This window comes from Eschrichtius robustus, chromosome 2, assembly GCF_028021215.1.
Source record: "Eschrichtius robustus isolate mEscRob2 chromosome 2, mEscRob2.pri, whole genome shotgun sequence".
Classification (NCBI taxonomy): Eukaryota; Metazoa; Chordata; class Mammalia; order Artiodactyla; family Eschrichtiidae; genus Eschrichtius; species Eschrichtius robustus.
Window position 1 is genome coordinate 113,432,667 of NC_090825.1, and position 15,712 is coordinate 113,448,378.

At 42.9% G+C, this 15,712-nt stretch overlaps 1 protein-coding gene across 1 annotated transcript; it reads right to left on the minus strand.

Moving 5' to 3' along the window:
• Positions 1–3,484: 3,484 nt before the first annotated feature.
• Positions 3,485–6,544, minus strand: IL9 (interleukin 9). The gene is made up of 5 exons (XM_068534447.1): positions 6,431–6,544; positions 6,275–6,310; positions 6,157–6,189; positions 4,790–4,921; positions 3,485–3,595 (listed from the first exon to the last, which is right to left on the minus strand). Exons 1-5 carry the CDS (start codon positions 6,542–6,544, stop codon positions 3,485–3,487), a joined length of 426 nt encoding a protein of 141 aa, XP_068390548.1.
• Positions 6,545–15,712: the final 9,168 nt, after the last annotated feature.

A 15,712-nucleotide genomic window follows, 5' to 3' on the forward strand; every position in this document is an offset into this window, starting at 1 on the left:
GGGCTTGGCTTTGGCCAGTGACATTGTGCCCTGATCTGGAATCTCCTGGGCACAACTCTGCTGGGGGCCTGGCTACCTGGACAAGGCAGCCAGGTTGTTGAGACTGACTGTGTTGAGAGCCGACACCCTCCTGTGGGTCAGATTTAAGAATGTAGCTCTTGAGTCAGTTACCTGAGCTGGAATCTTGGCTTTTCCACTTGTGAGCAGTGTGCCCCTGGCAAGTAATGTAACCATGTAAACTTTCTGGGCCTCGTTTTCCTCATCTGTGCACTAGGCATAATTGCAGACAATAATTCTACACCGACCTCATGGGCTTGTTGTAAAGATCCAACTAGATATTGAACAAAACATCATTAACTGAGTGCCTGGTACACAACAAACAATAAATGTTAGTCCTTCTTTTTCTCCTTTCTCCAAGGTGACTTCTAGATAAATCTCAGCTCCTCTGGCACAGGAAGGAGAGCAATGACGGGGCACCTCATCACAGGCAGGCCCTGAGAATCCTGCTTTGAACTGGCTGCAGGGGTGCATCCGGTGGGTAATGCCACCCTTGCAGAAAAGCCAAGGGAAACCGCCAAGCTCTGCTGGTGACTAAGCTGTGACAGTGGGTTGCAGCTTATCTCTCTGCCCATCTTCTCCGGCAGCTGATTGCATCCCCAGGTTGTGTTCTGAAACCATCACCAACCACCAGCGTCTGTCCTTGTTGTGATGCCCGTGTGGGGTGAGCATTGCTGAGGGGGCGGCTTCCAAGGCTGCAGGCTGTAAACCATGTTGTATAATGCGGCACACCTCTGCGTCTGGGGCCAGTCATTCAGAAAACCCAGATGGAGGAGACGAGAGAGAGGAGAGGAGAGGAGAAGGCCCTGCTGCCATGACCTGGATGCCACGGCGGGCTGTCCAGGGAGTCACAGAGGTCTACGGTCCTCCTGGAGGTGCCCAGTGCAAAGAGAGGGCCCCCCGTTGTGCAAGTGGGGCCAGAGCTAAAGAAATGCCCACAAATCCCTTATCATAATGTTGAAATCCAAGCAGCTCTGAAAGCCCAAGATTTGTTGAGACTCATTTGGTTGCCAAAGCTGACTACCTCACGCGATTGCTCCTCTGTTTTTTGCAGACTATTAATGTGTTTAATTACAGGATCCTGCCCCAGGCCCTGCTATGGATGTTATGTAATGTGTGAAGTGTGAATTGAGTATTCTCTTTCTAAACAGCTAAACGGTTTGAATTCTGAAAGCTCTCTGGACCCCAGGTTTTTGGAAAATGGAATGCGCACCCATATTATTATGAATCTTTTTTACCGTCAGGCTGTAGTCAGAGGGAACACAACACAGACACGATATACACAGAGTAAGAAAAGAGCAGAACGGAGAGAGCAAAGAGTTTGGAATCAGAGATAGCTGGGGCTGGATCCCTACTCTAACTCTTACCACCCGTGGGACCTTGGGAAGGTCACTTAATGTTTCTGAGCCTTAATTTCCTCATCTGTAAAACAGAAATAATAATACCTACCTCCTACGGTTTATTAGGAGATGAAATGAGATAATGCATGCTTAGTACATATAGAGTAAGGGCTTAATAATTACATGATTAATATTAATAAATAACAGTAAATGTGTTATTTGATAGACCATTTTCTCAGCGCTTTGTCCATGGGAATCCACAGGCCAGCTGGGGAGCCGGCACAGCAGCTATGGCCGGACCCTGCATTCGACCCACCCTGCAGGGCAGGCCTCCGGTGCTGGGAGCTGGGTGCCAAGAGGGAGGGCACTGAGGACACTTAGGGGTCAGACTCTGAGTCTCGGGGAGGAAATAATATAGGAGATGCTGGGAGATACTCATAAAAACAGTAATAGCTGGAGCTCGAATTCTCGTGCTATGAGAGGTCCAGAGGAAACCTCCTCGACAGAACCTATACCCCACTCGCACATCCCTGCCACGTGATGTTTTCCCTTTTCTCGGGAAGCCGATGGGTCAACAGACTATGACTGTTGTCTGTCTGTATGGAGGTCTGTGTCCTCTGCAACATGCCTGATGGCCTTCAGCACTGAGGGAAGACAAAGTTTAAACCAGTGAGCAGAAAGCCTCTGGACTTAGAGATCCAGCTTGTTGCCCTTTGATAGACATGTCACCGTCAGTTAATCACTGAGAAACTTGGCTCTTTCTGTCAAAACTAAGACTAAAATAATTATGATTGGATGTACCCATGGACCCACCATTTCTGCACCAAATAATAAAACACTCCCCTGACCTGGGCCCCCTTTGCTAAAACTCCTCCACTTCCCCTATGCGGGAGGGGCATGGCTGCAGGTGGAGGGCGAATTTCGTGCCACCCCCGTCACTAATGGAGCTGCACAGCTACAGGGACCACACTGCCCATATCATCAGAGAACCTCACCTCTGGCCAAGGCCTGTTTGCTGTGCAGGTCACATGGATATTTCTTGACATTGTAACCGACAGAAATGCCTTTGAGCAAATCCCTTTGAGGAATCCTGGCTCTGGGTGCTCTGAACTTTACGTATTATTGACATCAAAAGTACCAAAGGAGGGCTTCCCTGGTGGCGCAGTGGTTGAGAATCTGCCTGCCAATGCAGGGGACACGGGTTTGAGCCCTGGTCTGGGAAGATCCCACATGCCGCAGAGCAACTGAGCCCGTGAGCCACAACTGCTGAGCCTGCGCGTCTGGAGCCTGTGCTCCGCAACAAGAGAGGCCGCGATAGTGAGAGGCCCGCGCACCGCGATGAAGACTGGCCCCCGCTCGCCACAACTAGAGAAAGCTCTCGCACAGAAATGAAGACCCAACACAGCCAAAAATAAATAAATAAATAAATAAATTTTAAAAAAAAAAGAAAAAAGATGACTACTATCTTTAAAAAAAAAAAAAAAAAAAAGTACCAAAGGATGGTCTAGCCCCATAGGGAGAAGCAATTTTAACTTTACCAGTACCTAGAAAAATACTGCCCTTAGTAGATTCCTCTAAACCAGCGGCCTCCAGCCTTTTTGGCACCAGGGACAAGTTTCGTGGTAGACGATTTCCCCACGGACGGGAGTGTGTGTGGGGGGCTGGGGGATGGTTCAGGCAGTAATGGGAACGATGGGGAGCGATGGGGAGCGGCAGATGAAGCTTCGCTCGCCTGCCGCTCACTTCCTGCTGTGCGGCCCTGTTCCTAACAGCCCCAGACACGGTTCACGAGGCTTCAAGTCTGTGCTGAGGATAACGAGTCTTACTGTTATTACAGGAGTATTTGACCCATCAGCCCATTGACAGACTTGTAGCTTTCTTTGTTCTGAGCATCAAGGAACAAATAAGCACCTAGAGACCAGACAGTTTTTTTCCAAGATCTGTTTATTCCAAAATAAAGACATAAAATTTTAAACAAACTATTAAAACTGATTTTGACTTAGCATGGCTTATTTGATTTTTTAGTTGCAACCACTTAAAGAGGAGGCTTTCTAAATTCAATAAATAGAATAAATAACATTTCAGCTTCACACTCTGCCTCTCATCCTTTCTTTCTGGAAACTTTCCAGGAGAGTCTTCAGAAATGTCATCGTATTGCCTGCTGTGGTTTGGTTGCATGGCTTTTCACAGGAGAAAGACTGTTGGGATAAAAGTTGACAAAGGCAGAGTGACTAAAACAGTATGGAACCCAGCAGCCCCAGGAACCACCCCGCCCAGAGCCTGGTGAGTGGACGGGGGGGATGGTCAGTGGGGATGGGGGTGTGCTGGCAGTGGGGGGCTTGAGGCATGGAGCAAATGGATGGGGAGTCGCTAACATTTTGTGTAGGCGGCATAGGTGGTTGACTTTGAAGTAGGATTTCAGGGGTCTGCTTGCCACACACACAGACACACACACACACACACACACATATCAAGTGGCCCTAAATCTCTAAATCTCCTCATTAGAGGAAACTTTCTTGGGATGCTTTGAGGCTTAAAATTTTGTTATTGTTCTTTCTGGCTGTCCTGCCAAGGTCATTTTATAGCACAATGACTAAGAGTGGGATTTAGGGGTCCCAGAGACCAGAGTTCAAATCTCAGTGCTGCCACTTATTAAATATGCAGCCTTGGGCAAATCAGTTAACCTCACTGAGCCTCAGTTTCCTCCTCTACAATGTGAGGGTGGTAAATCTGACAATTGTCATTAAGGTAGGTATTCAATGAAACAGTATATATTAAGCATTTAGAACCGCATGCTGTTGATGGCAGAAACCCCCGCAGTTCAGTAGCTGAGTGAGGAGGGGCCCTCACATGGTGACGGTAATGAAAAAAGTTCACTCCCTCCCCTTTCCTCCAGCGACCAGGGTGTATGCTCAAGAAGAGGACGCACTGATGGACATTTAGGGCAGATGACAAGCTTCCACCTGGATGTGGATGTGTCTTCCTTTAAACACCTCCTTGGCCAATGGAAAGAAAACTTTAACTTACAGGCCAGAATATCCACTCGGCAAACTGAATCTCTAAGATAATTTAGAACTATATGGGTTACAGCCCTGATTCTCTAGATTTTAGCTTCTAATTACAATCAGGCTAGATTCTTTCATTACTCAAGAGGTGGAGAGAAGTAAAAGCCAACATAAGGGTGAGTGTTTTTTAAAGTGAGAGGGAACAATGAACCATCCGGGCAGATCTCACTTTAATTCTCTTGCTCTGATTAAATTTCGTATATGTCCCTAATCAACCTTGAACTACCAGTTCCAACCTTATCACCCTTTCTCATTCAGATGGAGTTGGCATTGACATTCACACAAAAATAACTAACCAGAGCACATCACAGATAAAAACACACTCACTCCACACTTGTTGTTCTGGAAGGCTTCAACTGTTTTCTTCACCCGATTGAAAATCAGCGGGAAACTTGTTTTCACTGTGGTGTTGGTCATCTGCGACAGACCCTCTTGTAAGCATGCTGTGGTGCAGTTGTCCTGGTAAATAACAAGGATTTAGGAAAAGAAACATTCAGAGGACAGCTTTGAGTAGGAATCACAAAGAGAATGCTTTTAGAGGCTATTTTAATTGAACCAATGTAATCTAAACTTGCATTGTGTTTTAGACAGGTCCCTTGCCAGGCTAGGAAATGATCTTCAATATTTCAAGGTGAAGCCCTTTTCCCACAGTGACACTCCCTGAAGATTTCCAGTATGTTGCACCCCAGGGAACATGAGGCCTGTGGACCCCAGGAAACAGCCAGTGCTGAGTCTACTTTTCAAAGGATGCTCCCTTGTTCCAAGTCTTGTCATAGTGAGTTTGAAAGTACAGAGAAAGGAAAAGCCTTTTCACACCAGCCTGATGGGATATGCCTGTTGAATACTGCCATTGTTTCAGCAGTAGCTAAAACCATGGATTAAAAACTAAGGGGATGGGCTGGGCCATAAATGTGTGGTTCCTCCTCAGAAGTCATAATATGCTCTTGTCATCTAATAGATGGACCATGGTAGGGTGTGACACCTGACCTCAGCTGTGGTGAAAAGCTCAGGTTCTCCCAGGCCTGGCTTGTGAGAGAGTCAAGCACAACAGCACCTTGGGTAGGTGCTGCTTCCTCACCTTAACCAGGAAATTCCTGCCACACTTCCTCTCTGCCAAAGTGGGGAATGACTCCCTGGAAACCCTTTTCACTTTCCCTCCACCCACAATCTCAGACACCCTATCCTCCTGGAAGGCAGGCTTCAAACCTTGCAATAGCCACTCTAAATCAGCTAAACAGAAGGATAGGGAGGGAGGGAGGGAGAAGGCAAAGTATGCAGAGAGTTTAGGCCAGAGGAAGGACAAAAGGACGTCATTTTATTTACATTGTTTTGCAACCCTAGAGATACCAGCAAATGGATTAGAAAACAGTGTGATATGAACTATATCATTTGTTATATTCTCAGTCCCAGTTTGATTTAATTGGGCACATGGCCACTAATCTAAAAACACATTCAAGATTCTTTTTTAAATATCGAAAAGTGTTCAGACTTCTCAAGGAGACTAAATGCAAAGAAATGTATATATCAATAGCATAGAATTTCAAGATTTTGAAAGGTTTTTAAAATTGTTACTATACTGTAACAATTATAACTAAGTAACAGTTTCTTATTTCAGATATCAAATAGAACAATTAATTTTGACTTAAAGGCTTTAAAAAAACACGATCAAGATTATTTTCTTTTACTATACTTACAGAAGGAATGGGCAGACACAAACAATCAGTCACCTGTGAAAGAGAAATTTCACAGTGAAGATTCCAGATGTGAAAACTAAAATTAGTTTGGAAAGATCTTAGAAGAGCATTTACTCACATTGGTGCTGCAGTTGCAGTTTGAAGGTGGATGTTTCTAAAAAAGTTAAGTGGAGAAACAAGAACCCATGGTGAGTGGTGCATTTTTCATCCTCTTATATTTCACTTAAATTTTCAATAATTGCCTTTCCCACTGGCGCCCCCCTCTGCAGATTACCTGCAGGTTGTTGATGAGGTACTCGACATCCTTGATCCCTGTCAAGGTCAAACACCTCTGGCTGGCCGCGGAGCAGAGGAGCAGGGCAGAGGCAAGGACCACAGCCAGGAGCATCTTGACAAGGGGCTGGAGCTTGGCCTTCAAATGCCTTCAAATCAAGTTGTATTTAAAGCTGCCCTGCAAACATGGGAAAACCCTGACATCAAACTGATACCAATGCCCACTTTTTCTCTGTAAATTTGGGCCACTTGACATTGAAACAATATTTGCGTGTGTATATATCTCAAACTGAGTCACTTGGCAAAGACTATGTTACACTGTCCCACGAAATACCATTCCTCAGAAAAGACACTTTTCAAAAAGTGGGGTATCAAGATGCTGCAGGAAAGGTTAAAGATCTTAAAACAATAATTTTTTTTAAGGCAGAGATTCTGGTTGTGAGAGTGAAAATACTTTCCATGAAAGCCCAGGTCTGTATTTTCCCCTTTTTACTTTATTGGAAATGCTGATATAATAGCCAGTCACTGGTATTCTGACGAAGGAGGGCAGGGAGGATGAGAAATAGTGCAGGAGAGCGGTTCTGTCATCAGGGATTTTGCAAGCTCTGTCTCGTCATTGCTACCTCAATCTTACTATACTTTACTCCCAAATCTTAAACTTGTCTTCCATGCTTGGGGCCAGATTCCCTACCTCACACAAATGCTTCCTGGAACAAGTGACTGAAGGAGGAAGTCTTCAACTTAAGCACAAGAATGCAGCAACAGTGCCCGTTAAAACTGGCCTGGAGGATTCCTTAGTGTCTTTAGGGAACTTACATAGCACTGTGCAACATCCAGTAAAAACTCCATGCTCAAAATAAGATAATAGTTAACATTTATTGAGTACTTATTACATACCAGTCACAATTCTAAGCACTTTATGGGAATTAAACCATGTAATGTGTACAGTCATCAAATGAGGTCTGTACTAATTTGTCATCCCCATTTTTTTACCTTTTAAAACGCTGACTGCACCTTAGCTTCTTGGTTCTTTGGAGAAGCTGTTCTAATCCCTATGAGCCAAGAAGCAGTCTTACTGTAGCCCTATGAAGGAAGTTGTATAATTATCCTCATTATTTTATTTTATAGCTGTGGAAACTGAGGCACAGAGAGGCAAACAATTTGCCCAAAGCCACACAGCCAGAAAGCAACAAAATTTGTATTCAAACCCAGAAGTCTGACTCCCAGGTTCAGTCCTTAATATTCTGGCTTTCCTGCTTCTCTGTGTGTTTTTTGTCTGCCTCTTCCATCAGGATATATACCTCTTGTGGGTCTACTTCACCCCTGTATCCTTAGCACTTGGGAAGGTGCCTGGGGAACAGTGGGCCATCACTAAATCCTTGTTGGGTCCAATCATGAATGTGAAAAGTTTTTGAAATAGTAAGAAATGTGCACATAAACTGAGATTTTATAGGATTTCAGACCTAGTTTCTAGGGTACATATTTGGAGGTGTGTGCACTTAAGAAAATATTTCTTCTACATAATAGAGACTGAAAAGGCACTTTGCTTGGCACTTTGTGCCATAGTGGCCAATGGGGACAAACCCATAGATTTCTCACCACTACTCTTACTACTGTAAGAGCGTGTGACATTATTGCTTTTCTCGTTGCACGTTGTTCCTTACGAGCGACAATGGTTCGTTGGTGTTTGGCGGCTCTATGTGGCCACACTATCTTGGTGGCAAACAAGGTAAAAAGAAAGTGGCTTTCTGCTTAATTCCCCAAATGCTCCCGCATCTCTAACTTCCAGGCCTGTCCTCTGCAGGCACTAAGAAGAAGGTTCAAAGGCTTCCCAGCCTATGGCAAACACTTTTATTACCGAGTCCAGTATCTATGCCCTTTCCTTGATGGTAGAACCCTGATTAGTTCTTGGTGGCAATGTGCCCAGCCAAACATTCACTTTTTCAGCCTCTCTTGCTGCTATAGGCGACCATGTGACATGTTCTGATCAATGCAATGTCTGTATAATTCTTTTGCTTTCTTGGTAGTAGGAGATAAAAGTAGCTGAAACCTGCCCTTACCCCTTATTCCAGTTTGGGCATGGATGTGATGGCAGGAGCTTCAGCAGCAATCTTATAACCGTGAAGGAATGGAAAAGAGAATTGCAGCAATAGCAGCACTAACATTTTACATAAATAGAAAATAATCATAAAAAACAATAAAAATAAAACCATGAAAGCAACACCAGAAAGTAACAATAAGAATAGAAGAGTGATACTAAATTCTAGCTAGATATCACTGCCTACTGAAGACCCTGAGCCTTGAAACTCAGTAAAAATGGAAAGCTGTTATAGAAATGGAAACTACCATGTGCTGGAGAGATGTTAAAAGATATGTGAGGGTCAGATTGAACCTTTTTCCCTGACATCATTGGAAGATTTAAAAGAGACTTGAAAGGGCAGTCATCTCACTGTGTGAATCAACATTATTTAATGCTGTGTGTATGAACCATGGAAATCATTCCACACAGCATCAGGTGTGCCCCTCACACTGAGGAAGACCCCTCTTACTGCACAGATGGGGGCTGTACCCAGAAAGACGAATGGATTTGTCCAAAGCCATATCTCTAGTTAACGGTGGGGGATAGTATAGTGTTGTGATTAAGACCAGGAAGCCTGAGAACACACTGCCTGGGTTCAGATCTTGCTTCTATCGTTTGTTAGACACATGGCCTTGGGTGGATGTCTTGACCTCTCCAAGCTTCCATCTCCTGACCATAAAACACTGATGAGTGTGGAAAATGGGGATAGGGTTGTTATATAAGGCCTATCTCAGAGAATTCTTGTAAAGATTAAAAGAAATGTTTATGCAGCGTGTAATGCAGATTAAGTAGTCTCAGTTTGAAATTTGACAGGGCAATGTAGTCTAGCTTAGGACTCAACAAACTGTAACCTACTTGGCCAGATTCAGTGTAAGTCCTGAAAGCTAAGAATGGTTTTTAATCCTTTCGAAGTGTTATTAAAAAATAATTAACAGATAAAAACAAAGAAGAATGTGTTACAGAGACCATATATAGCCTGTGATGTCTAAAATATTGACTATCTGACCCTTTACCAAAAACGGTAGTTCACATACCACATTCCTCATTTTCAGAAGATACCATCTGTTATCTGCCACTCCTGGGAAGGGCACAGCTAGGAGCTGGTGGCTCATGTGTCTCTTCTCCCATTGTCCTTCTGTTATTCAGGTCAGCCCTCCATACAGAGGGGAAGGGAGTGGGGGCCCTGGAATCTTCGGCTGCCTGATTCTCTGAAGTGCTGGAGGCCCATCATTTGCTGCAGCTGTCTGTGGAATGAGCTTGATGGTCCCACGAGCAAAAAATCTTCTCTTCGTGTAGCCATGACCCACCATCAGTGGTATCTAAAGTAGGCCCTGGTTTACTGGGAACAGTTTTGCATATTGAAGTCAGAAGAAAAGTGGGTGAACTAACATCCTTTTCTTCCTGGGCCAAATCCTGGCCTGACCAGCTAGCCTTGGGTCACCCACCCTCCTACCTAACCCCTAAGAGCTGGTGCTGGGGAAAGGTGATCAGTGGACATTGGTGCTCCTTGAGCAGGTTATCTAGCCTTTCCAAGCATCATTGTACCATCAACACTCACCCACACAGGAATCTGTGGCAGATCACCTAGGCCTACCTCACGGAGAGATAGGAGTGTTCCATTTGGAATACTTCTTCAGGAATGAGCCACGTTTCCATTTGGAAATTTGGTCTGGTCTGATCCAATCTCTGCTCATACTCTGCTTTCCCCTCACCTACCACCCTCCAGTCATGTTGGTTTCTTTCCATGTCCAGCCTCCAGGCCGTTGCTCTTGCTGAGTTCTGCCTGGAATATTCTTTCTCAGCTCTTCCATGTATGGCCCATTCTCATCCTTCAGGTTTCAACTCAAAAGCCACCTCCTCCACGAAGCCCTCCATGACCATAGTAGTCTTTGCAATCTGCATGATTCTGTCTTAGGGTCTATTCCTCCTTGTGGGCTGTAAGTTCCATGAGAGCCAATACGATGCTGACTCTTGTTCATTTGTATTCCCAGGGTGCAGTCTATATTAAGTATTTAGGAATTACTGGTTAAATGAATGAATGATGAATACATTTAATCTTTTAAAAGCTTATTAAATTTATATTATTTACGAAATGACCAATACATGTTCTCCATGGACCAGTAACAAAAAAAGAGCAAATATAACATTTTAAAAACCTGAGCCAGGAAAGTGATTCAGCAATGAACAAAATAAACCTTCCTGTTCTGTAGTCCCTTGAGAAATTTGAAGTACTTTTTAATCTCTTCTTCTTTTCAATTCTCATTGAACTACATGAGGAAGGCATGTCAGGTGTGGGAACTCCAGCTCTGTAAAGGATGAAACAGAGAGAGAGTTGACTATTCTTAACAATTCTTTCCCATCTCCCCACCCACTCAGTTATAAAAAAGAAAAGAATTAAAAGTACTTAAATGGTAGCTCTGCAGTTCAAAACACCATTAAACAGCAGATGTTTATCAATGCAAAGTCTACAATTTTTGAAGTTTAGCTTCTAGGATTTCTTTCAGTATCAAAATGCACGTATGCAAATGATCTCTTACAGAGGAAATACACCAAGCTCAGAAATTAATTACTCACCTATTTTATCAAGAAGATCGGAGAGTAAGATGCTTACCAAGATTTAGCATAGATAACATATCTTACAATAAATGACAAAAGACTATACTCAACCATTTATTTTGTTATAAAGATAAAGTTTGACATTTTTGTTTTGTGATAAAAACCCATGTGTCATGGATTATTTCTCTGGGAATAAAACAAAATGGTTATTTGTTCTAGGAAGCCACAGCACAAAATGATACACCCCAAAAAAGGCACTCAGGTTTCTAAGTAAAACCCATTCTATTTTTTTCTGTAAACAACCAAGAGATAACTAGTTATGAGAATCCTCAAGCACTAATTTCTTAATCAAATAGTTATTTCTAAGTTAGTATTTCCCAATCAAGTGTGATGGGGCAAACCCCACTGGATGTGCTGTCATCGCTTTAGGGGCTTCTCCCCCAAGGAGGTGATTTCTAGCTGGGTGCCCAACACCCTCCCCTTGCATCCATCCCTCCTAAGGAAATTCTGGGTCCCATGGACACAGAGCCTACTCTCCCAGACTGGCCCCTATGCAGTTTCTAGAGCTCCGAGACCAGCATCCTCTCTTCCCTCCCCTCCCCTCTTCTCCTCTGCACTGTTGGTGAATAACAATCCAGGCTATCTTTGTCGATGGAATTTTCACACCCTCCTATCGACACAGCCCATCATTACCTGAAACCTGCCCCTACATTAGTTAAAGACTGTGGGACCCCCTTTGCTGTGGCTAGTTTACTAGTGTCCATCTAATTAAGAAAGGATAAGAACTCCTGTTCTGGGTCCCATTGGGGAAGGCACTAGAATTTGTTGAACCCTTACTACATACAAGGGGACATGTTAAGCACTTTATGTATATTATGTGACTCAGGCCTCTTGACAATCTTTATTAGCCCCATTTTATAGATGTGGAAATTGAACCTTAGAGATGCTGAGAGTCACCTTAGTCACACAGCTGGCAGTGTGAACTGGATTTATCTGCTCAGCTGGACTCTCCGATTCGTCCCAATGACATGTCTACTTATATTGGTGCTATTGTACCATGACCTTTCGTTTCTGTGGCTCTTCTGTATATCTAAATATATGGTTGGGAATATCTGCCTGCTTCTTATTACTTGTCATTTTCAAAAGTGCCTTAGATGGCTTCAAACATTTATAGCTCTAGATTGGTTTTAGAATCCTTTTGATAAGTTTCCTCCCCAAAAAAATCATATTAGGATTTTAATTGGGATTGTGTTCAATATAAACTGAATTTAGGAAAAAATGATGTCTTTGAAATATTGAATCTCTCCATCCAGGATGATGATATGTCTCTATATATTCAAGCCTTTTTTATTTCCCTCAATTCAATTTTATATTTCTTTTTTCATACAGGTTTTGCAGAGTTTTGTGAAGTTTATTCCTAGGTCTACCTATTTATTCAACAGTATTTATTGAGAACTTATTATATCCTGAGCATTGTTCTAGGCCTCTGGGGATAAAGCAGTGAGCAAAACAAAGTACCTTGTCTTGGGAAGCCTACATTCTAGAAAGCAGAGAAAGACAATAAACAAACAAATATCTTGGTAATATGTCAGGTGGTCATAAGTGCCATGAAAATCAAAAGCAAGTGAGGAAACAGTGAGTGGTAGAAGGTGGGAGTTATGTTCTTTAAGGTAGGCAGTGATTTTGATCAGTATTAAATCTCTGATACAGTGATTTGAGTAGAGGTCCACAGAAAGTGGGTGAGTGCGTCAGGCAGATATCTTGGAGAATATTTCAGGCAGTGAGAATAGAAAGCTCAAGGGCCCTGAGGATAGAGTGTGTCTGCCATGTAGTAGGAACAGCATGGAGGCTAGTGTTTCTATAGCAGAGTGATTAAAGAAAGAATAGAAACATTGGGGTCAGAGAGGAGCCAGAAAGCAAATCAAATAGAGCATGATAGGCAGTGAGGAGGACTTGAGATTTTACTCGAAATAAGGTGGGCGCCATCAGAGAGCTTTGAGCAGAGGAATGACATGATCTGACCTATATTTTAGGTCATGAAGAATAGCTGCTGCATGGAGAATAGCTGGGACACAAGAGTGGAAGACTTGATCGCCTTTTACAGTTAGATCTGATAGGCTGCTATTGAGATGGTCTATATAAGAGCTGTTGGTGGCTTGGACCAAAGTGGTATCAATAGTGGTAGACAGATAATTCAGAATCTGGATGTATTTTTAAAGTAGAGCCAATAGATATGCTGGTGGGCTGGCTAAATGATGAGAGAGAAAGAGAAGAGTCATTAACTGACATAAGGAAGACTGCAGAAGAAACAGGTATTGGAGTGGAGGAGTTGAGATGGGGTGAATTTTGTTTTGGACCTGTTTAGTTTGAGATGCCTATTAAGCATCCAGGGGCCATGCTGAGTAGGTAGTTGGGTAAAAAGGGTAAAGAAAGAGATGAAGTGTTTTCTATTTTAATAGCTATTGAGTGCAGGATTACATTTTCTAACTGGTTATTGCTAATATTATAGGTATAGAAGTTAGCTTTTGCTATGTAGCAAAAGACCACAACACCTTAGTGGCATGCCACAATAATCGTTAATTTCACATGTATTTATGGGCTTCAGGTGGGCTTGACTGAACAGCTCTGCTGATCTTGTCTGGGCTCACTTATATATCTGCAGGTTTGCAGTAGTTGGTTAATCTAGGTTGGGCCTGGCTTCCACATACCTGAGACCGTTGGGATAATCCCATGTAAAAGTTCTTCTCATGGTAGTGGAAGACATGTAGGAGTAAAGCCCAATGCTTAGTTTCATCTCAGGCCTCTGCTTGCATCACTTCTGCCTACATGCCAGTACCAAAGCAAGTCATATGGCTGATCAATGAGTAGAGCAGGGCACCTTGCCCATGGTGAGAGGAGATGTAGCAGTTACATGGCAAAGAGCATGGATATGGGGAGGAGGGAGGAACTAGGCCAAGTGATGCAATCCAACACAAGAGAAAAATGATTAATGTTTGTATCTTTATCTTATACCCACCAACTACTGAACCCTCTTATTAGTTTTAATGATTTTCAATGGATTCTCTTGGTTTTTTTCCTTAAGTAGATGTTCTCATCTGAAAATAATAATCCTCTAGTCCAGGGATCAGCAAATTTTTCTTAAATGTCCAGCTAGTGGATATTTCAGACTTCGTAGGCCATATGGTCTCTGTCCCAGCTCTTCAACTCTGTTGCTGTAGCAGGGAAGTAGCTAGAGACATTACATACATTAACGTCTCTGGCTTTGTCCCAATAAAACTTTATTTAAAAATAAACAAGCAGCCAGCCCGTTTTCTGACCCCTGCTGCTATAATAAATTTCTTTAGAATACTATGTCTTGTTTCCTTTTGTTGTTATTTCACAGCTAGAATTAAGGAAATGCCATTGTTGTCATAGCAAGCCTTGTGGCCATTTTCTTCACTTTACTGGGAATACTTGCAGTGTTTTCCATTTAAATATCATGTTTGCTATTGATTTCATCATAAAGAATAGTTTTGTATTTCTAGTTTACTAAGTTTTTATTAGACATGTCTCTCAATTTTACAGAGTGTCTTTTTAAGTTCCTGTCAGGACCGTGAGTTTTATCTTTTCACTTATTCATGTGATAAATTATTTTAATAGATTACCAAATGTTGAATCATCCTTACATTCCTTGAATAAAATCTATTTGGTCATACTACATTACCATTTTAACACATTGCTGGATTCAACTTGCTATTCCTTTAATTTGAATTTTTTGAATTTTGACCTCCACTGGGAGGTCTTCCTAGGCTCAATCAAACATTCAGCTAAATGTGGACTCAGGTAAACATTCAAACTCACAAGACCATCCTAGGTCACACTCAGTACCTGCCTCCTCTGAAGGGTAGAGGATGGACATAATTTGCAGGAAGGCAGCATTCGTTGCTTCCCTCCATGGGAGCGGTCATCCAGGAGTCGTTCCTTTAGCCCTCCACATGAGATGGCTCAGGTGTGAAGAAGCAAGACTCCCACTGCAAGGGGATAGGATGGTGGTGGCTTAAAGGCCTTGTGCCCCATAGGAGCCAGTATCTCTTGGAAAAGTTCCAATGGGGGGGGGCTTCCAAGTCCCCTGCATTCAGGGGAGCCCAAGGCTGTGATGTCCCCATGAGGAATTATGGTTCACTGGTAGTCCTCCCAGTGCAGACACACTTTGCCAATCAGGCCCAGTTGATATTTTACCTTCATCTGGTTTTCAGGGAAACAGAACTAAAAAATTAATGGAAAGGCCAAATTCTCTTTTGGAAGGGGCAACTGTTGTGTTAATACAGTACATGCATCATCTACATCCATAAGTTCATTCTTAATTTTCCCTTTTTTACGCTTTCTTTTTCAGGTTTTGGTCAGGATTATGCTATCCTCATAAAGTGCGTTAGGAAGCTTTCCATCTTTCTCTATACTTTGTAAGAGTTTAATCAGCCTGAGAATTTTCAGTGTTCCGTCACGCTCCATGGAAAGCAGGGGATTTTTCTTGTTCATTTCCACAAACCCAGTGACAACAGTGCCTGGGACACAGCAATTAGATTATTTGCTGTCCTTTCTGTTCTACCTAAAGAGGGGTCCGTGGCATTGTTCTGGGTTCCTGTCGTAACTTAAAGGAAAACTTTCACA